Raw genomic sequence first — 23,775 nt, 5'->3', positions numbered from 1 at the left:
GTGCCGTTTCCATCTTCCCTTGGCGAGCTCTTCCTACCCCTTCTCCCCTCTCCTTGAACATCAGAAAACACCCTCTACGAGATCAAATGTACTGTACCTGGGTTACGTGCGGAAATCACTAATGCTTCATCCCTTTTCTGTCGTCTCATCTCCAGCTTTAGGGTGGTATTGTGTTACTGTACTCTACACTAAGCTTTTAAAGTGAATTGTTGTACAAGTGGTGCTTATGCATAGCTTGATGGCCGGGATGTTATTTTTAACAAAAGGATTGCTAAAGCGTTTCATCCTGGCTGGTCCTTCACTTGCGTTGGATTTAGAAGTGAATGTTTGGAATACAGCCTCTGAAAAACAGGGGAACAAATCCACATAAACACCCATTCTGAAAGAGCAATGGAGGCTAAAAATGCTATAATACTAAGATCTAGCCAAAATGAATTACAAGATTTTTTTTTTTTTTTTACTGGTACCAAGGGAAAAGTCAAAGGACTCAGCCAAAGGAACGCAGCAATAGTTGTAACTGACACACCCTCTCCTTGCAGGATACTCACTGGGCTCACCCATGCTAAGTTTCCGAATACTGAAGTCTTCGGGGTTTTTGCTTTTTAAAGAGGTGTGGGAGCAGAGGAATGGAAACAATCATTCATTTTTAAGCTAGGGAAGGTGAGAGATCCTTTAATCTTTAAGGGAGCAAGTGCCACCCTAGATAAACTTGTAATCCCCCCCGTCATTTTTTTAGAGTTTTAATTAACCCAAGGAAGGGAGCATATCTATGGCAAACCATTTTCCACTCAAATCCTGAGTTAATGCTGCATGCTTTAGTTTCGTCTTCCCTTTCAGTTTTATAAGAACCTTGAAGTCACGTTTGTGATCTTTCTTTGGCTATTTATACTTTAGATAGACAGTACCTTTAAGTAGCAGTGTGGGACAAAGCTTGTACATGTTTTGTCTAATGTTCCATTGTCACCTTTTGTGCATTTGTCACTCTTCTAAATCTAACTTTGCACAAGTAACCCATGTAAAAAATGTACATTTTTCAAAACTTGTAAATAAAAATAACCTTAAAATTTTGTAGTCAAGGTATAATTATATTTTAGCTCACTATGAACTTTTAGTATTAACTTACTGGAATCTCATATCTACTCACTTTCCCCCTTGAAATAAACATGATAAAAGAAAAATACACATGCTGGGAGAGGGAAAAGAGTAAATACTGTTGGAGGGGACCTTCTTTCTTGTCATAAGTGTTAATGCTTTGTTCTTTTTTTAATGTTTTAATCAGAATGTAAAACTGTTAAATAGAACAAAGTTCCCTCAGCACATAGTACGGTCAATCAGGCCTGTGTTGGGAAGGGGGGGGATGATAGACACCAGTGCCCCCAGGGAACAAGATCTGCCTTGTTGATCCTGACATTCCACCTCTTTAAGAAGCCCTAGCTTAGGGTGCCTGGGGGGCTCAGTGGGTTGAGCCTCTGCCTTCAGCTTGGGTCATGATCTCAGGGTCCTGGGATTGAGGCCTGCATCGGGCTCTCTGCTCAGCCGGGAGCCTGCTTCTCCCCCATCTCTCTCTACTTGTGATCTCTCTCTGTCAAATAATATCTTTTAAAAAATTTTTTTAAGAAGCCCTAGCTTAAAAGCAAATAGTACCAAACTTATAAAATGGCATTTTAAGGGGTGCCTGGGTGGCTCAGTGGGTTAAAGCCTCTGCCTTTGGCTTGGGTCATGATCCCAGGGTCCTGGGATCAAGCCCCACATTGGGCTCTCTGCTCCACAGGGAGCCTGCTCCCCCCCCCACCCCCGCCCCGCCGCCTGCCTCTCTGCCTGCTTGTCATCTCTGTCAAATAAATAAATAAAATCTTTAAAAAAAGTTTTTTTTTAAAAATGGCATTTTAACTCCCCAGTGAAGTTTGGGAGTACAGGTATCCTCAATCTTGTTTTAACAAAATTGCTTTCTTCTGGGGAAGAACTGGTCTCATTTTAAAGAGCCAAGAACAGTGACTGTAGAAACACTTGCCTCTTGTCTGGGGTAGGGGGCTAAATGAAATTAAACTAAGTCTTTATATGGGGCGCCTGGGGAGCTCAGGTCATGATCTCCAGTTCCTGGGATGGAGCCCCACATCGGACTCTGCTCAGTGGGGAGTCTGCTTCTCCCTCTCCCTCTGTGCGCACTCTCTCTCAAATCCTAAAAAATGGGTCTTCGTGGGGTATGTACTATATTCATCCTTTAAGACATGGCCCCTAAAGGAACCCTAGTGCAGCAGAGTTCGTTCAATGCACGTACTGGTTGACCCCACCTAGGAGCATCAACCTTAAATGTGCTTCACACTTTCCCTTAAGTCCATTTCTGCTTCAGAGTAGAACCACATTAAATTGGTCTTTATTTGGTAGATTAGTTTTACCTTAACTTTTTCATCCTACTGTGGCTGGGTACCTTAAATAGTGACACTATTAGTCACACTTTTAAAAATTAAGGTGAGATCCACAACGTGCAGATTTAATTTTTTCTTTTTACACACCTCCTGAGAAACACCATCTTTTCCATGGGATTATCCATGTCTCCTTACAACAGCTGATCTCTAAAAGCATCATGTCCACTGTCAAAGACACTACACAAACCAAACATTTAATGCTAATTTGCCTTTTTTTCTTTACAATGTTTTTTTTCTTTTTAACAAATGCGACAGGCTGCCTGCATATAATTAGAATAGTAAGGTTAAAACAGATTTGTAAGGTCCCCTTACAAATGGAAGTCTGATTGGAACCTGAATCTTTAATTCTGCCCCTTCTGATATGGGGAAGGTGGCATGAGGGAGAACCATGAGGATTGTAATCAAGTTATAATCAAGAGTCTTTTATTTAAGACCCATCTCCAGCTTCAGGGCTTACTCACAGCAAAGTCCATGCACTGTATCCTACTTTAAAAAAAAAAAGTTTCCCAAAAGAATGCACGAAATTCCCATTAATTTTGCAATCAAAGGAGGAAAAAAAATCTAAAAAGTAGATCTGTGAGACTCGAGGCTATATATGTAACTGAAAGAGTTACTTCTTCAGTATAACTTTTTAGTTCAAATAAAACTTGAAGCAGTTCATTTATCTGTTGTTTTACAGCAAAGTTACTGAGCTACAAATGACTGCTCTTTACAAGAAAAGGAAAATAGAGGAGCCAAGAGAATGGGGAACAGAATGAGGACAAAACAGGACAGCAAGGTTGTCAGCAGCTCACTCTCAATGTATTTTATTGTCAAGCAGAGTTAAGTGACTTCAGCCTAATTCCACATCAATACCAAAGCTGATCTAAGAAGTCAACAAGAGCGCCTGGGTGGCTCAGTGGGTTAAAGCCTCTGCCTTTGTCTCAGGTCATGATCCCAGGGTCCTGGGATCAAGCCCCACATTGGACTCTCTGCTTGGCCAGGAGCCTGCTTCCTCCTCTCTCTCTGCCTGCCTCTCTGCCTACTTGTGATCTCTGTCAAACAAAATCTTAAAAAAAAAAAAAAGTCACCAAATCTGGACCCTCAAACCCAGAACCAAATGTACAGTTGGCCCAATTATTTGGGAGCCCTAACCCTTACTATGTTAATATTGTTCTGTTAAATTTAAGAAAACCAGATTTATGTCCCTAATCCCCGCAGGCCTTCCCCTGTCCAACCATTTTGGAAAGAGAAAAGAAATGTAAAGGGAGAAACGAGTTTTCACCCCACCCCTCCACCCGCCCTCAGCTCCCCTTGGGAAAAGAGAACTCTTACTCAAAGCCCCTCTTACTCAAGAGAACTAAGGCTGGCTTTTCTAACTTGCTAATTGAGCCACAGCTTCTCCAGGTTGGCATGAGCCCTCTAGGTTTAAAAAAATCCTATATATCTTAGCTTATGTTCCCTTTGCCATTGTTAAAACAGTAAGTTCCCAAATAAAATGCACACCTCATTTCTCTTCCTGCCAACATTGGGAAAGGGCAAGCATCGTAAGAGAAAGGGAGTTAGTAAAAAGCAAGTGTCACACAGTTTGAATAGCTGTAGATGACTAAAACCTAGAGATCCAGGTATAAAAGCCAATCCCTTTTTATTTTTTAAACTACTGATTTAACTACTGATTTAACTTTTTCATTCTAAAATATAAGAGAGGAGAAAGGAAATTACTGCTTATTGTGGGCCAATTACCTGTCAAGTGTGGTGCTAAATGTTTCCAGACACTGTGAACAACCTAATTGTTCTATCATTTCACTGGCGTGTTTAACTCTCGGTATTACTATTCATCTCTGAATAGTGACACTTGATTTATCGGAGCTGCAAGACCAAAATCACATAAAAGGACACAGCCAAAGGTTTGGTTGCGCCCAGTGTGTTGGTCCATAGGAAAGTGACGGACACCAGACCAGACTGATTCGGCTAAGTCATGACATTCACCCACGTGTGCTCTGGTGTTGAAACATTTTGTGCAAACGCCACTTCCTGTCTCCTGATAACCCAAAGTGTGGCTCCTAGGCTGCTGCCCAAAATAAGCACGCTGCCATTTTGATCAACATCAGCTCCTTTTTATTCAGGAAGCATACACTAGTTCTTTTTTATACATTTTTTTTTTTACATTCCAGAAATAAGCGAAAATAGCAGTTTTAAATATGTTACAAAGTTGGCTTTCGGGGCTTAATAAGCTGTGTGAGAGAGGGACCGGCCGACTGACCTTTTCGTCCAAGCACCAATGTGTCTGCGGTCTTTCACCCGGTCCTGCCACGGCTGGGCTGTGCCACACGCCCGGGCGGCAGGACGGCTATAACGCGGAGTTGCTGCGAGGCCTGCTGCGAGGCCCCAAGGACAAACAGCTCCAGCTTCCTTCCTTCGGGTTGGGTCAAAGTTTGTGAAACTTCTCAACGGCTCTCTCAAGTAGTGCTCTCTCGGCATGAAGACTAGGATTTGTTAAAATTCATATACCACAAGGTAACAGTAAATCACTTCCAATATTCCGGAAACCACATGGTAGAAGTTATAAATAAATGAACACTAAAATTACTTTAAGAAAGTTTTACATCATTTAGTCGGGAACGACATTTACACGTACAGCACAATTTACCGTTAAACATTCTTGAACTGGCTTCACACAAAGATGAAAATAGTAATACAAAACGACCCGGCATCTTCAGGAAGTCTGAAGTTCAGACTGGAGTTTGACCGTCATCGCGGTCAATGTCACTACTGTTGCAGGCTGCTGTGCTATGCCCTTTGAAATGGGAATTTCCTTCTCGGGGTGAAATTCCACTGTGATACGTGTTCTTGCTTTGTACAAACTACTGAAATCGGAGGGACACAGCAATATGAAAGACACAAACAGTAACTGCACAATATCATCTGCGGGACCCAAGCTAATACGGGCGGACATAATTCTTCAGGTTCCGATAGCTAATAGAGCACTATAGGAAATGAACAAGGTGAAACATCTTAAGAATGAATGTACTCTGCAACCAGGACATGTGGCATTTCTTTAATTCACAAATCTGCCTCCTTGGGTGTTTACAAAATAAATTAGTTAAGAGCTCAATTGGCTTGAGGCATCACGAGCTCGTAATGCCCCACTTGGCCTTCCTGTTTGAGCTGATCTAGTAGGTCTTCCTTCCGTCTTTTTCTTCCTACCACCAGGTACCTATCGTGGCCGACCCCATGCGACTTACTCTTAAGGCCGTACTTCTGGGCAATCTGGTGTATCTGCTTCCGCTCGTCGTTAGTCAGCTCCGTGGAGAAAGTCAAATCCGTGTGGCTCTCAGAGCGGGCGTAGTTGCGGATGATCTGCTCAATATCTCTTTTGGCGATTTTGTTCACCCTCTCCACGTCAAGACCGAGCCCTTCTCGCTTATGCTGCTCTTTGACAGAGATGGGTTCCCGAATGCCCTCGCCAGATTTACCTAAACCACCGCCCGTCCAGCCCATCTTTCTCAGCAGCTGGTTTCCTATGTTGTCTTCTTTGATCTGTTGTTTGTAAGCCTCCTCCGCTGAGCGGCCCTGGATTTCATTTCTGGAAATCACATCTTCGATAGCCCCCTTCTTCAAATTGTTGATGACGGTCGGCTGGGTCTTCTTAAGGGTTTTCACAGCTTCCCCCGCGGCTTCATATTTGACCGTTTTCTTCACCCCGACGGCTTCTGCGATCACTTCACTCTCGAGGATCACCTTGCATTTCCACCGGAGGCCGGTCATTCTTTCGTAGACGTACTCGACCGTCATGCGGTTGAACTGGGCCGTGTCGTTCAGGGTGCACACTGGATTTGAAGAATTCTCGTAAACTACCAGATCCTTTATATCTTTCTTCTTTCCAGATCCCCTGGGTGAAGAGCCTGTCTGGCACTGTGAACTTTTGACCGAGGGGTAGGTGGGCTGTGTTTTCTGGAGGATTTTCAAGGCCTCATCAGCAGCCGCGTGTTTACTTGTTTTTTTGGTTCCGTAACCTTCAGCTAAGCAGTGGTCTTGCAGAAACACACGGCAACGCCACGTGCGGTTTGGCATCATCTCATACTTGTACTCGACTGACATCTTGTTGTAGGAGGCGGAATTGTTGAGGATGCCGATCGCGTCGTTTGCGTTTTCGGTAAGGACAAAGTTGGTCCAGTGTTTGGCGGAAGCGTTAAAAATCGGCTGCCCGGAGGCATCTTTAGCGAGCACCACCAGCTCCTCCGGCGGCTTCAGGGCCGGAGGAAAGTCGTGGGTGGGCATGCCGACCTGACATACCACAAGGTCCTCCCCGACCATGTGCTTGAACTTCCTCCGGACGACTCGAACTTCAATACGCTTCTGTAGGAGTTTCACAGCTAGCTCAGTAGCTCGATCCCTGGACCCATTCTTGCTGCCGGCGTAACCCGTGGTTAAGTAGATATTTTGGCATCTGACTTCACACGCATAACCGTCTGTTAAAAGTTTTTTATTTTTGGGGATGTCAGCAGGAGGGATCTCTTTTAAAGGAGCGTATATGTACTCGGGATTCGTCTTACATGCCTGAATACACCGAGTTAACATATAGGTGTAATTGATTTTATCAGAGCCAGAAGTCATCTCCGGGTTCGAAAGGTTCTTCCAGATAGTCGCTGTCAATTTTTCAATAAAGTACTGCTTCTCGGCTACCACTGACTCAGGAAATGTCTGTGACGGGGAAGGCTCAGGGCCCGACTGAGGGTTTGCCGGCTGCGACGTGCTGCTTGGGGCGGGGTTCCCGCTGTCAAAATACATGTTGGCTGTTACGGGCTGCTCTTTTGTGAAAATAAATCCTGATGAATCACAATACTGAGAATTCCCGTCTTGCACACTGAAAGAGTCTTGAGTATAATCTTGGTAGATGTCTCTTGGCATGCCGGCAAAATGTGTTTGTTCATTTACCTCTTTTGTTTGAGGGCCATAGGGATCTTCCTGTCTCTCATCCTTTGAACTACTAGCTACAAAATGCACAGGCTCAAAACGAGGTCTCGCATGCAATTTGGAACCGGCTTGCTTTTTAGGAGGATTTTGACCTATAGAACAAGTGAAATTTAGAATTCATTAAAAATGAAGTATTTCAAAAGAAGCAAACAGCAAGACAGTACCAACTGTGTCATTTGCAAATTGCACTGTTGGTACAAGACACTTCCCATCACAAAAACTTCAGGGTATTTAGGGGAAGGGACTCAAATATCAACGTAGGATTCTGGCAGAAGAAGGGATGTTGCCTGTCCCACGTGTAAGGGAAGAAAGTTGACAGAAAATATGCCACCGAATCAGGTATGCAGGTCACCACCACATGTGACTGGTAGGTGCTTCTGTATCTAACAAGGTAAAGCACAGGTGAAGTGTACTGGCTAACAGGTTGTTCCAGGATAATCTCACCCCACCTGTGCTGGAGAGCGCCCTTCATAAAAAACTGCGAACAGAAGAGACGGCTCTAGCGCAAAAGAGGTGACGGCCGAGGCGTGTACACAGCCTCTCTCTTTGGCAGCAGACGTAACTCTGTCACAGTTCTTTATGTGGTTGTGGCTAAAAATCAAATAAAAAATAATAATCAAAAGATCCCAAAGGTTTTTAGCTTCAAAATCTTAGTTCTGACCCATTCTGCACAAAAGGGTAGTTTGGTCTATTTTATTTCTAGAACCAACAGCAGCTGGAGACCCGTGATTTACAGGGGACAGCGAATTGAACGCTGTGGAAGGACTCTCTGTTGAGGCTAGACCAGACACTGGAGCTTCCTTCCAACACCACTGCTCAGTAGAAAGCTGGTCTGTCTTGGACCCCTCCAAGAGCATTTAGTTACTTAGATGTTCAAATGATCAGAGTATAAGGTTGTTCTGCTTAGAGGGAGGTTCCATGGCATGGACTTTACAGATAGCATTATCGTTTGAATCCATATTCTTAGTTTTCAGTTCCTTTCAGCATCCTCAACACAAAACTGTACATAACTAAGTTAAAACTCTTTCACATTTGTGTAAGATCCAATGTTCCCAATGTTACTGAAGACCATATACCACACTCATACCATTTTTTAAAAAAGCCATGTTGTTTCTTCAAACCCCACCTTCCAGAAACAAGTATACTCACCGTCACATGCTGAGAGGTGACGTTTTTGACCTTTGGAAGGTTTGGACAGCATCAGGTCATATGAAGGCATCTCCCCAATATCAATACCTTCAGCCATTTGGAGAATTTTTTCCATCAGGCGTGGGCTGTACCTATTAATTAATAGAATCTACAGTTAAAACAGGTATGAATGCAGTTTTTAAAAAGCTTCTACATGAGCTCATCTTGTAATTGCTCCCATAGGACTATGTCAACAGATTATCTTAGCTCTAAAACTGAAGAATGTGGCCTATAATATTTACCTATCAAAATTTACCTATCTTACTGTCATTAGAAGACATAGGAACATAAAAGCAAGACATTTAAAGGAAGATCTTTTAATTTGAATTAGAAGCATCCATATCAACTCATGACTTCTATCATATATGTATATCCTGTGTAAATAACTGCATCTGTGTGTTTACAGAGGTACTCAGGTACTAAGAGTGGCTGGGATGTTGACATCCAGACTGCGGTCTTTACCATTTCCCATAAAAAAGAGAATCAGGGTCCTTACAGAAATGGCTGATTCCAAATCTGGGGGAGGAAATGTACAAGATGAACCTGGGAGATATTCCTGTGCCTGGAAACAAGGAAGCTGTGAAAGGCCTCAGGAGTTGTGTCAAATAGACTCAAAAGCCAATGTGAACACATTCCTACCGGCAAAGTGAGCCAACCAGAGTAGCAGTGAGAATAACGACCTGCAGTGGATTCAGACACAACAAATACACTAACAATCTGTTAGTTTACAATAATACTTACAAACTCATTACTGGTCACCTTTGGAAGACGGCAGGGAATCAAGTCATTACTCCCCAAACAGGTAATATTAAAGGAAGAAAGCAAGCATTTATCTGGTATTTTTCTGTACAAATTGTACATCAGAGTAACTAAGAGTCAATGAGAAAAATCTCTTTTATGGAAGCATTCCAGCTAGTAACTGCAGGAACAATAGACTACTGCCATTCTGCAACCCATCATAAAATAATCATCATCGATGGCTGCTAGGCCTATGAGGTGAAAAGCTGATGGGGAAGAACCCAGAAAGAGACCCCCAGAAACATGTTCAAGTCGCAAAAGCAACTCAGTAGAGGTGGCCTTGCTTTTCAGTAAATGGTGCTGGAGTAATTGGGCAACAAACCCCAACCTCACTTCTCATCCCAAAATTCACTGAAAATGTGTCACGGACCTAAATGTAAAATGTAAAACTAATTATTTAAAAAAAAAATAGAGCGCCTGGGTGGCTCAGTGGGTTAAAGCCTCTGCCTTTGGCTCATGTCATGATCTCAGGGTCCTGGGATTGAGCCCCACATCGGGCTCTCTGCTCTGCGGGGAGCCTGCATCCCCCCTCTCTCTGCCTGCCTCTCTGCCTACTTTGACCTCTGTCAAATAAATAAATAAATAAATAAAATCTTAAAAAATAGGGGAAAATCTTCAGAATCTAGGGCTAGGCCAACAGTTCTCATACTTGACACCAAAAGCAAGATCCATAAAAGGAAAAACTGATAAAATGGACTTCATCAAAATTAAAAACTTTTGCTCTCAAAGTCCCTGTGAGAGGACAAAAGACAAGCTACAGACTGGAAGAGTTATTTACAAACCAAACACCTGACCCGCCCCCCCTAAAACCCCACAAAAACTAGTATCCAGTATAACAATCTCTCAAAATGCAACTATATGTGTATGTGTGTGTGTACAAAAAGACATGAACAGAACATTTAACCAAAGACAACACATATATTGCAAATAAGCACATGAAAAGATGGTCAACATCATTAACCAGAGATGTAATTTAAAATCACAATGAGGTACCACTATGCACCCTCAGAATGGCTAAAGTAAAAAAGAGCCACAACATCAAATGCTGGCAAGGCCCACAGAGGAACTGGACCATTCATCAACTGCTGGAGGGAATGTAGAATCGTACGGCCACTCAGGAAAACAACTTGGAAGCGTCTTACAAAATTAAACATGCAATTACCACATGACCTAGCAATGACCCCCTTTTCGGGGCCATTTATCTCAGAGAAATCAAAACTTACATTCACACAAAAACCTGTACATGAATGCTCACAGCAGTTTTATTTGTTAACTGCCAAAAACTGCAATCCACTCAGAAGTCCGTCAACGGGCAGATGGTCAAACTGGTACACACACCCCTCAGAACACTACTCAGCAATACGAAGGAGTAAACTACTGATACACACAATACCATGGTGAGTGGGAAGGAAACGGATGTGATTTGTTTGTTTTTAAAGATTTTATTTATCTGTCAGAGAGAGAGAGAGAGCACGTGCACACAGCAGGGAGAGTGGTAGCAGAGAGAGAAGCAGGATCCCTGTTGAGCAAGGACCCTGATGCAGAGCTTGATCACAGGACCCTGGGATCATGACCTGAGCCAGAGGCAGATGCTTAACTGACTGGGCCACCCAGACGCCCCGGATGTGGTTATAAAAGCGTGATGTGAGGGATCCTTGTAGTACTGGAACTATTCAATATCTTGACTGTGACAGTGGATATACAAATCTCCACATGCAATATTGTTTCAACCAAACACACATGCATGCGTGCATACACACACACATACACACACACACACACACACGAGTACTAGTAAAACTGGGAGACTGAATAAAATCAGTGGATTGTTAACAGTATCACTGTCATAGTTTTGATATTACACAATAATTCTACAAAACATTATCATTGGGGGAACTGGGTAAAGAATGCAGGGCTTCTCTTTGTATTATTTCCTACAACTGCATGTGAATCTATAATTATCTCAATAAAAATTTTGATTAAAAAAAGTTGATGGGGGGGCACCTGGGTGGCTCAGAGGGTTAAGCCTCTGCCTTCGGCTCAGTTCATGGTCTCAGGGTCCTGGGATCGAGCCCTGCATTGGGCTCTCTGCTCAGTGGGGACCCTGTTTCTCCCTCTCTGCCTACTTCTGATCTGTGTCAAATAAATAAATAAAATCTTTTATTTTTTTATTTTTTTTTAAATTTTATTTTATTTATTTGACAGACAGGGATCACAGGTAGGCAGAGAGACGAAGGGAAGCAGGCTTCCTGCTGAGCACAGAGCCTGATGCGGGGCTTGATCCCAGGACTCTGGGATCATGACCAAGTGAAAGGCAGAGGCTTTAACCCACTGAGCCACCCAGGCGCCCCAATAAATAAAATCTTTTAAAGAAATAAAATAAAAATTAAAAAGTTGATGGGAACTTTATAATCTTAATATCACTAAAAAATGAGACAAGCAGACATGTGTCCCTTATATGATATGACAGGAAATATAACACACTATCTATAAAGTATTGTCCTTCAAATAACTGAACCTGAACCTAAGCAAGTCCTTCACTCCCAGAAATATATTAAACATCACCGTAAGAACATAGCCAGTGAAGGAAACAATCCGGTTTCTTTGTCAAATCAACAGCATGAAAATAAACAGATAGGGGAATGCGGTTATAGATTAAAGGAGACAGATAAACCAAATACAATGCATGGACCTGGTATGGATCATGAATCAAACCAAAATACAAATAAGGGGCGTTGGCTGGCTCAGTCCATACAGCATGTGACTCTCGACCTCAGAGTTGTTGAGTTTGAGCCCCATGCTGGGTATAAGAGATTACTTAAAAATAAAGTTGAAAAAAATATACTTTGTGACAACGGGGAAAACTGAACATGGGTTTTAAGAAATTACTGTTAATTTTGTTGAGTGTAAATAATGGTATTATGACTCTAGTTTTTAAAATATTTTATTTGACAGAGAGAGACACAGTGAGAGATGGAACACAGCAGGGGAAGTGGGAGAGGGAGAAGCAGGCTTCCCGCAGAGCAGGGAGCCCAATGTAGGGCTCCATCCCAGGACCCTGGGATCATGACCCGAGCCAAAGGTAGATGCTTAACGACTGAGCCACCCAGACGCCCTATTTTTAAAGTAGGCTCCACACCCAGCATGGAGCCCAACATGGGGGTTGAACCTACAACCCTGAGATCAAAACCTGAGCTCTGAGCTGAGATCACCCAGGCACCCCTATCAGGACTCTATTTGTAAAAATTCTTATCTGTGAGGCACCTGGGTGGCTGTGTTGGGCTCAAAGCTCAGCGGGGCCTGCTTAAGATTCTCTTTCTCTCCCTCTGCCCTTCCTCCCATTAAAAAAAAATAAAAATAAAAACTCTTGTCCAGGACAGATACATACTGAAGTATTCGCAGGGGAAATGATGTTAAGATTTTCTTTAATATACTCCAGACTATCTCCCACAAGAAAAACTGGGGGCACAACCGAAGACATGAGAAGGATGGCATGACATAAACTGTTGACACTGCTGAAGTTGACTGAGGGGACATGGAGGTCCACTAAACTCTTTAAAGTTTGTGTTTGATTTTTTCCCACAATAAATAGCTTTAAGATACACAATATTTAAAAGGCTTCCTTATAAAGTAGATTGGCTGCTTAACAGAAGAATATCCTGTAACTGCAGAGAAACAAACATAGAGGCTCAAGTGAAGTCCTTGTTTTTGGTTTTTTTTTTTTTTAAAGATTTTATTTATTTGACAGAGAGAGATCACAAGTAGATGGAGAGGCAGGCAGAGAGAGAGAGAGAGAGAGAAGCAGGCCCCCTGCTGAGCACAGGGTCTGAGGTGGGACTCCATCCCAGGACCCTGAGATCATGACCTGAGCCGAAAGCAGCGGCTTAACCCACTGAGCCACCCAGGCGCCCAAGTGAAGTCCTTGTTATCGTGGGGACCTACTCACCCTTCCTCCCTTGAGAGCCTTTCCTGACCTATGATCAAAAAAGAGATGCCTGGTGGCATTTGGGAAGAAAGTTCTGAATATGAGTTAACTATCAAGCCTTGACATGAATAGGTTCTGAACCTGAAGGAGGGTAACATCTTCCACTTTTGGCCCAACCGGTTCCACACCCAGCAGACATCTTTCCCTGCAAAGCTGAGAAGTCGGGACATGGTGGGCTTCACAGAGATCAGCACAAGCTAGCTCGGTTTTAACCCGCACTTCCCACTGATAATTGCTCCTACTGCTGCTGCTAACATCACTATTTAAATGCCAAGAGTAATTTTGTTTTCATTTTTTCTTATATAGCCAAAAAAAAGAAAAAAAAGTATAGCCTAAAACACTGTGCTTTCTATGTATCACTTCCATTCAGACTTGGGAGTCCAAATTCCAAGGCACAGGATGAAAACAGAAGATTATGAAAATGAAAGTCTATAAATGTTGAACTGGTGATGCCACTTTTGCTACCTGAATTGTACTACACTCAAGCCACTCACCGTGAGTTCCAGTTAACATTCTCCAGACTTCCACTCCAGCCTGATCGCAAATACGGTGTACAACTGTAAACGCCACGTATGTCAGACATACAGCCCGCACAAATGATGCATTTGGGGCTCATTCCATTCACTTTTCTCTCAGGCTTCTTCCAGCAGTAGTAATGATTATATACCTACTTCCTGTTCCCTATTCATTACATCTGCCACAAAATTCAATGTCACCCATGGGCTATAAAAATAAACCTTTGCGTAGGCTGTGAACACAGTCTGCTTCTCAGTCCTTTATTAGGAAGTCATAATACTGAGGAAACCCAACCAGCTCCAACAATAATGGAAAAGACTATTTAGCATCTGACTCTTGACTATTCAGAGAACAATGCAAAAATTAATCTAGAGTCTTCAATAAGACCACTAGGTCTTATTTTATTTTATTCCCATTTCTAAAATTCTTCAGAGAATAGCTATCCAAGAACAAAGAAGTGGTTCCACAAATTTTAAATAAGCCAAGCCAGTTAAACTTTCATTACTGGCTTCCATTATGTATTTTTTCATAGTAGATTTACTTGTTTTTAAAAGATCTGCTTATTTACTTTACAGAAAGAGAGAGTGAGCACCAGTTTCCATTATGTATTTTTTCATAGTAGATTTACTTATTTTTAAAAGATCTGTTTATTTTAGAGAAAGAGAGGGAGTGCACCGGCTGGGAGAGGGAGAGAAAATCCCAGACTGACTCCATTCTGAGTATAGAGGCTGAGGCAGGGCTGGATCTCAAGACCCTCAGATGAGGACGGGCTAAAATCAAGAGTCGTTCACTTAACTGACTGCGCAACCCAGGAGCCCATAAAGGCGTTACTTTGAAATCTGCTATAAGGGGTGCCTGGGTGGTGCAGTCGGTTAAGTGGTTAAGCATCCGACTCTTGATTTCAGCTGAGGCTCTGATCTCGGGGTCGGGAGATTGAGCCCTGCCTCAGCCTCTGTGCTCAGAATGGAGTCAGCCTGGGATTTTCTCTCTCTTCTCTCTCTCTCTTTGCCCCCACTCCTCCTCTCTCTTAAATAAACAAATAAATCTTTAAAAAAATGAAGGATCACCTTTCCTCCAGACATTTTAGAGAACCCACCAAGAAAAGCACCTACAAACCCAACCCCTGATACCTCATCAACATCTGGAGTTTACTTTCTTTCCTTTCCCTATGCTTTCCATATCGCCGCCTCCCCTCCATGTCTCCTACAGATCATCTATGTTGATCTGCACTCTGGTAGGGTGTGGGGGGGTGTTCTTAATTTATGAGATCATAGGTTTTTTTTTTTCTATGTCATTACCGCATGAGTTTTAATGGCTATATAATATTTTACCTTATGGAGAGACCATGATGAAAAGTATCATTAAGGCAAATCTAATACAGTAATTTTCAGATGCATGCATATTATATATTTAAAAGTCTGTTAATTTACCCATTTGATCATAAATGCTTAAAAAAACAAAACCAAGAAAGCCTCAGCAGGTCTTTAGGGTTTTCAAAGATAGCTTATTTTGTACCAAGCTTTTGGAAATCAGGATGCTATTCAACTGTCCCACCATGCCTGGCATACATAAAGATGAGTTATAATGGACAAAGCCATGTGACTTCATGAATCTTACATTCTTGGAAAAAGACAGGTGCACACTTATGATCTACAATGCACCTGAAATTTAACAAATATGTAGTAATGCTCCCCAAATTTTAAAAAATTTATTCAACTGTTCTTCTAGGTCCGAAGAACAGCTGAGGTTTGAAAACTAAATAAAGATCAGAATTTCCGAGTATAAAATTATTTATTCAAAACTATTAATAAGACTCTTAACATCATAAGGGAATAATCCACAGTCAGATTATTGGTAAATCTTTTGAAAACCCCCACTCCCATTTCTTTAGATGCAGGCCACCTATGTGCAAAGTTAGGTTCACAACATGAGCTCAACTGGCACCTGCCTTCCAAAAATCAGTCTCATAGCAACAAGGAAGAGACAATAATCAAGGCAGCAAACCTGGTTTCATTGTAAGATACATTTTTCCTATAAATATCTCATCAAAAATCAATAGGCCAGGATTCTGCTTCTAATCCTATTGATGAAGAACCATTGAAAACCTGAGGATAGATACATTATCTACAGTTTTTAAGTAAAAATTGTATGGTTCCCAGACATTCCTAGGAAAAATTACGTGAGTGCTATAGATACAGTTGCTTAGAAGACTGCACCTTTTTTTTGTTTGCTTGTTTCAGGGGTAGAATGTAGTGATTCATCAGTTGCCTCTAACACCCAGTGCTCGTTCCATCACGTGCTCTCCTTCACGCCCACCGTCCAGTTACCCCATCTCCCCACCCACCTGCATTAACCTTTCATTTGCCACAAGACATATCTTAGAAATTGCTTGCAGGAAAAAAATCTTTTGACAGGTTGTTTACTTTTATGAAACAGACAAACAGTGAAGAGAAAGAACTTCAGCTATTTGAACTTCCTGGTTTCCTAGACCATGAGGGGGGGGAAAAATGATCAAAAAGCAGACTGGAAAAGCACTGCTTTATTTTATCCTATAAAGCAGTGGTTCTCATGGTGTAATCACTGGACCAGCATCACCTGATCATCAGTATCACCTGGGAACTTGTTAAAAATGCAGATTCAGGGGTCCTGCTTCAGACCTACTGAATCAGAAAGCCTGGGCTGGGGCCCCAGCAATCTGTGTTTCAACAAGCCCGACAGATGACTGTGATGCTCACATAAGTTTGAGAACCACTGCTGCAGAATCAAGATAGTCAAGCTTGTACCATGAAAATCACTGCTATCACCAAAAGAAATGAAACACAGCTTGCCTCCCTGAACGTGTGAGCGCCTCCTGTCTTGGTCTTATGATGAAAGAGTTTTCAAAGATACCCCTGACCTAGGAGTTATTTTGGCCCTAACTAAAAGGGAACACAGAAAGCCCTTCATTTGGGCAGGGGAGGGGGGGAGTGCTACTGTTTACAACCTGTTCCCAAAGTCAAGGGATGAACCACAAAGCAACAGTTAAATTTAGAATAGGCTGCTACACCATGTATTCTGCAGTTCCCTTGAGAGAACAATCTTCTGTCATAGAAGAACACACCAGAAAATGAGCTCTGCCAACATCAACCTTAAGAAGTACTGGAATGTAGATTTACCCTCCCCCCACCCCTGAGCTGACAGCTGGATGAAGCCTGACTAACACAGAACACTGCACGTGGTCCCTGGCTTCCAAGATTCTTTGTTGCCCCTTCCCTTCTCCTATATCTATGCTATCAGATACAATGTAAACATTCTTCAGTTAAGCTATTTGATAATGTTATGGCAATTCTTGTACTGACAGAACTGACCTAACTAAAATGTGACATGGAATGCGTGTATGTCCGTGTACATATATATGTTCATTCATCTGGTTACACACCCACCCTACACACAGATGTGCTTGGGCGAGTGCACACACACACAAAATGTCCTGGATGCTTAAGCTTTTAACACCAACTACCATTGGCCTGCTCTGTGCTGGTTAATGCCCTGGTTATATAAAGGGCTGTTGTTCTTGGAATGAAATCCTGAGATATAATAATGATGAGGCTTGTGTCAGTTACTTGCTTTCACTCCTGGTCCATCCTTCCCAAATACAGCAGCCGTGTCTCAGTGGAAAGAGCACTAGAAGACCTGAGTCCTAGTCCCAACTGTGGGACCTTGGAAAAGTCACTTAGCTTCTTGTCCTCCGTTGATTTAGCTGTAAAAATGAGATACCACCTAATTCCCAAGGTTGTTGTATTAAGAGAGATACATAAATAAAATGTACATTATAAAGCTATATTCATCTGTTATCCCATACATATTTACTGAGTGGCCATCATGCAGAAGACACTGTTCTAGGCACTGAGGATAAAGTGTGAACAAGAGAGCAAAAACCTCTTTCCCAAAAGAGCTTACGTTCTTGTGGAAAGGTAAGATTTATTATTAACACAAAGGATAGCTATTCTCCCCCACGTAAATTTTTTTTCAGGATTCAGATTTCCCGTGGCCTTCTGTGATATCAAGGAGATGTATGATTATAGAATAAAGGTACCTTTTCAACTGAAAAAACAATATTGTTAAGTGAAGGTCAATTAGATTTATCCAAATTAATAACTGAGGCTTCCCCAGTTATAACCAGTTCCTCCAGTAAAATAATCATTGTCTCTGGAGGCAGAAATTATACTAACCTAGAGAAAATAGGAAAAAATAAGTTTTGGTGATCAGAGGAAAACAGTATACACTAGATGCTGTGTTCAAGAAATAATGGTAGACGTGGACAATACTATTTTTCTGTATCTGTTATGGTCATTCCTAGAACTGAATTGACTGAATTTGATCTGATCATTTTCCAGAATTTCTCATCCTTCCTAATAAAAAATTAACTGTGAGGCAGGAGTGTCCAAAAAAAGAAGCGTCTAGTCTTTCAAAGGAATGATTAGTCTAGGACCGATTTGGGGGTGCAGAAGGACAGAGGTCCAAGTAGTCCGTTAAAAAAAAAATGCGCTGGAACCATACTGCAGTATCCATTGAATTGCAAAGAGCTCTTAAAGAGGCCTGTTCAGAAGGCGCACCAGGTTCTAGGAAGGGGGGGTACACACGCGCGCACACACGCACACACCCCTAAAGGCTCACCCAGAGGCCAAATATTAATTCTCCTGATCACATTTATGGTAAAAGGAGAGCAATCCATTTTTAGAGTAAAATATATCCATCTCTTTGTTTGCGTCCAGACACATTATGCGCAAATCCACAAGCAAGGCGGACCCTGTGGCTGAGAGACCTCATACAAACCGCTTCCGCAGGAGAAGACAGTAAAACCCCGCCGGGGGGGCTGGTGCTATTTTATTTAATGGGGATGGAGAGAGGGAGTGGTCAGGAGGAGACTAACAGGGTTCCCTTCGTCCCCCACCCCACCCCCCCACTCCTCCCGCAGACCCTCGAAGCCCCTACTGTCGAGTATCTCTGCAGATACCGCATCCTTGCAAGGTCCTACGCAGGTCCGAGATTCTGCTCTTCGTCATTTCCCACGCCTTCCAAAACCACCGCCACAATGACCACCCCTCCACAATCCCCTTCCAGCTGCTGCTTCATCTCCATCCCTGGTCCTGGAGGAGCTGCTCCCGCGATCCCCGCACCCTTCCTCTGGCTCTTATGTCATCCTCCACCACCTCGCTCGGCCGATCCCCCAGACCAGTACTGAACCCTCTGGTGTCCTCCAGCACCTCCAGATCTCTAGCCTCTAAGCCTCCGTCCGTACCCTGCCCCCGTCTCTGTCCCGAATCCCAACCCCGAGACCCCTACCGGGTCCCTAAGCCGACCCTCACACTCTCCTCACCTGCAGCCCAGGAAAACGTGGTTGGTCCAGGCGGCGGAGAGAGCGAGGAGCTGGTCCAGGGCAGCCCCGGGATAGCTGTGCAGGTGGCGACAGATGAAGCTGCGCCGCAGAGCCCACTGCCAGTCACTTTCGTGGCTATAGCGCCACTGCTCCAGCACTGGCTCGGGCGGGGGCGGCGGGAGGGGCGGCAGCGGCGGCGGCGGGAGGGGGGGCAGCGGCGGCGGCGACAGGAAGTCGCCCCCCAGCAGCAGACGTCCGCCAGCCATCTTCTCCGCCCCCAAGCAGGGACCCCAGGGATGAAGCCGGCTACCCACCAGGAACGAACGGGGACGGGGGTCGGTGGGAGGAGTCGGGTGAGGAGGGGCGCGCCGAGGCGCGAAGACCAACTCGCAGGGGACTGGAGTGTGTGCGTTGCGGGGGGTGACCGTTAAAAAGGAAAAGGCGAGCACGAGCTCACGTCCCGATGCCGGGGCGCACGCCGGCGGCACTCCTCCAACTCGTGGAGGCGCAGGAGGACGCCCGTCGCGGTCACAAGCGCGCCGGGGAGGCCGGCCCGGCCCGTTGCTCCGCACCTCCAGCGACCCGCAGACCCACGCACTGCGCGGTGACCGGGGGACGGGGGAGACACCAGCACGCTCTGCTCCCCCTCCTCTGGGCTCTAGGCTACCTACCCGCGTGCCGCCCCGAGGTTGTGAGGCCAGCGCGCGTGCGCCGCGGCTGTTCCCTAACTTCGAAATCCCGTAGCTGAATCTCGCGCGAGGTCCATTTTTCCCTTCTGTGACGATGGGCCTTTGACGCACTACGGTGACAAGCGGAGGGCGGGGACTTTGGGAAGGGGATTTTGGAAGGTTCTCTAGAGTTCGGGAATATGATTCCCTCAAATCCCTGGAAGGCGCCCTCAGATGATTGTTGCCACAACGGCTCCCCTGGTGGCTTTTGCCTGGGTTTTTGAGCGGTGCGACAGTAGGACCGTGCCCTTTTTTTTGGGTGGGGGGGTAGGCGGGGACGGGGAGCGTAGGTTTGGATTTTACACTTTCTTTTTTTTTAATGTCAGCTCTCCAAGTCGCCTTTTCTTCAGAGGCTAGCCTGAAAACCTCTGCATGGTGTGTTATTAACTTTGTATTTTATTGTGTAAACATAAGGAAAATGTAATACTGTATTGCAAAGAAAATTACCACAGCGCTACTTCTCAAGTTAGACACTTGTATCATCCATATGCCATTCCAACTGCTGACAAATGCAGACACCATCTTTACACAGTTCTGATCGCAACTAATCTGATCGCAAATAATTCTGTATGTCATGTATGAATTTAAAACGTACAAAATACAAAACGAGCGCAAAGAAGAGGGTTAAAAGCTGCACAGCAGCAAATGGCTAACTCACTCGGTCGTCAAACGTATCACTTCACCTGTGGATCTGCTCGGGCAGTTTCTTCAGTCTCTGTCTGCCGCCAACCTGCGATATTCAAGTAATCAACAAATATCTCTCAGCGGGAATTTATACAGCACCTACTGTACGCTCGATATAGTAGAAATACAAAGGAAAAAGAAACAGGGTTTTCTCTGTTGTTTGTCCGAGAACTGACTACGATCTTGATGGGGAAAAATAGTCCTGCATAAAACTCAGGGTCCCAGGGGCAGCAGGACCATGGGATGAAGTGGTTTTGAACCATAGCCCTCCTTGCCTCTTTAGATGACATACTTTTTAAATGATATATTTCTCATTATATGACCCATCTTCTGTGTAGGGGTGTATTGGACTAAGAAGAGCAGAAGATAACAGTGGTTTTCACCCGGTTTCATAATGATTTATTTCCAGTGTCTGTCTCATTACACCAAGTGTGCTTTGTCTTTGACTCAATGGTAAGCATTCATGTTTATTGAAGTAATGGTCTGCAAACCATTGAATCAGAGAACTCGATACTGGGAAGGAAGCTTAGAGATCATACTCAAGTCATCTTTGTATAAGTGAGAAAAATAAGGCTAGAGAAGTGAACTGACTTGCTGAAAGCTGTAGAGACTATTACTGGCAAAACTTGAAATCAGATCTCTGTCACCTGACTCCTTATGGGGTGTTCCCCCAGTCATTGGCTATTGCATTGCCCTGGGTTGTTGTTCTTCCTCCTCCTCCTCCTCCTCCTCCTCCTCCTCCTCCTCCTCCTCTTCCCTCTCCCTCTCCCTCTCTTCCCTTCCCCCCTGCCCCCACCCCCACCCCCGGCTGCTGATGCTGCTGCTTCACAGTATGTATCAACTTGGGAGGTTTTTTTTTAAGTTTCACTTTTCCCACCCACCAAGAATGTGCACTTCATAAGAACAAGGAACTCATTCATCTTGCTTTTAGCACCTACACCTGGCTCCTGTAGACACTCTAGAGATATTTGTTGAATTAAATGAATCATGGAGGGAAGGAAGGAAGGAAGGCTCTTCCCAATGTCCCAACCTTGTGAAATTCATTTTCTTAGAGCCTACATTTTAAGCCGATTTGTTATTTCACAGCTGAATTAATTTCAGCCTAAACTGCCAACTTTGATCAAAATCAGCATTGTAGTCAATACACATAGGACTAGAAAAAGAGTTGAAAAAATAAAAACTACTTCCTGTCAGCTTGGATTAAAACATTTCCATCATATAGCAGCAAATAACTACAATCTGAGTTTTGAACTTGGATTACAAAATGAACGACAGTGAAACTGATATTAGAGGCCATTTGCTCTGTGACAGCCATAACTGGATTTCATGTGCAATTCTTACTATGGAAAAAGCAGTTCCATCCTCTAGAAAACAGAACCAAAATTTGCACGATTCCCCACGACCTTCCTTCCCTGGTAATCCATCTGATCAAAAAATCCTTCAGCCACAAACCATAAGTGACTCTTAATCTCACAAAACAAATTGAGGGTTGCTGGGGGGAAGGGGGTTGGGGGGAGTTATGGACATTGGGGAGGGTATGTGCTTTGGTGAGTGCTGTGCAGTGTGTAAACCTGGCGATTCACAGACCTGTACCCCTGGGAATAAAAATATATTATATGTTTATAAAAAATTAAAAAATATTTTTTAAAAAATAAAAAAGACACTGAAAAAAAAATCCTTCAGCCAACCTACATTCAGCTCATTCCATTCTCACAAGCCACAGATATTTTCTCAGTGAGCAGGAGCTGAGACCTCTAAGCAGAAATAAATTGTCTGAAACCTCTAAGCAGAAATAAATTGTCTGAACAGTAGGTGAAGAGAGATGTAGGAGGGAGCAATGATAAAGGCAGCCATCACAATCCTAAAATGATCCGGAAACTTCTGTTGTCATTCATCCTCTCCTCCATCATCTTTCTCTGCTTTAACACAGGCTCTTGCCACCATCTTTACACTGCACACATGGAGAGCTCTGAGTTTCCTTCCCTGCCCTTTCCTACGGAGGAGTCAGTGACTGTTCAAAGGAGGCAGACCTGGGGCTCCTGGGTGGCTCAGTCAGTTAGGCCTCTGCCTTTGGCTCAGGTCATGAATCCCAGGGTCCTGGGATCAAGTTATGGCTCAGTCTCCCTGCTCAGTGGGGAACCTGCTTCTCCCTCTCCTCTGCCTCCTCCTCCCTGCTCATGTTCTATCTCTGTCTCTCACTCTCTCTGTAAGATAAATAAATAAAATCTTTAAAATACATACATATGTATATATATATACACACACACACATAAGGCCCCGAGCCTGGCCCCAACCCCCATAAACTACCCCAGAAATTAACTCACCGAAAGTTCTTGACCAGAATAGTCTGCGCTGTAATATCCTCCTGAGGAATGTTTCCTGGAGGATTAAAAGCAAATCTAGGAGCTTCCACTGGCCAAATCTTGGTAATCTGAGCATCAAAATCATTATGGACAGCAATGACTACTGAAGAAATAGGGAGTCCTAAGTCCACAGTGCTACAAAGTAGCTAAAGAAGTAACATGGGACAAAGGAAGGCCTTGGCTTACAATAGAATACTGTGTGCTGATTGGTAAACATGAAGGGAGTGCAGGAGTTGGAAAATCATCATTTTGTTGATTGGCTCAGGCAAGAATTATCAATAGATGCTAAATCTAGGAGGAAATTTTTGATGAGGAATAGGATATCTGCATGGATTTATAGCTGCTTCCATACAGACTGTTTATTAGTAGCAAAGAAGGAGGGGGAAAAAAACCCAGTAATTATATAACTGAGAAATTGGGAAACACTTTTTTAAAAAAGATTTTATTTATTTATTTGACAAACAGAGATCAAAGTAGGCAGAGAGGCAGGCAGAGAGAGGGGAGTAGGGAAGCAGGCTCCCTGCTGATCAGAGAGCCTGATGCAGGACTCGATCCCAAGACCCTGAGATCATGACCTGAGCTGAAGGCAGAGGCTTTAACCCACTGAGCCATCCAGGCACCCCTGGGCAACACTTGACCCAAAATGAGAACAATCTATTTTTAAAATGGGACTTTTAAAATATCAATGTCATGGGGCACCTGGATGGCTCAGTGGGTTAAGCATCCAACTCTGGATTTCACCTCCTACACCGCTCAGGGTTTTAAGATCGAG

At 43.7% G+C, this 23,775-nt stretch overlaps 1 protein-coding gene across 1 annotated transcript; it reads right to left on the bottom strand.

Moving 5' to 3' along the window:
- Window positions 1-4,500: 4,500 nt before the first annotated feature.
- On the bottom strand, window positions 4,501-19,972 carry NKRF (NFKB repressing factor). The gene is made up of 3 exons (XM_004762088.3): window positions 19,229-19,972; window positions 8,532-8,662; window positions 4,501-7,474 (listed from the first exon to the last, which is right to left on the bottom strand). The coding sequence occupies exons 1-3, from the start codon at window positions 19,492-19,494 to the stop codon at window positions 5,517-5,519; spliced, it is 2,355 nt and encodes a 784-aa protein (XP_004762145.1). The 5' UTR covers window positions 19,495-19,972; the 3' UTR covers window positions 4,501-5,516.
- Window positions 19,973-23,775: the final 3,803 nt, after the last annotated feature.

The sequence above is a fragment of the Mustela putorius genome, unplaced genomic scaffold, assembly GCF_011764305.1.
Source record: "Mustela putorius furo isolate JIRA1106 unplaced genomic scaffold, ASM1176430v1.1 tig00003901_pilon_pilon_pilon, whole genome shotgun sequence".
Classification (NCBI taxonomy): Eukaryota; Metazoa; Chordata; class Mammalia; order Carnivora; family Mustelidae; genus Mustela; species Mustela putorius.
Note: the sequence above shows the minus strand (reverse complement) of the source record. Positions and strands in the feature narration are given on the sequence as shown.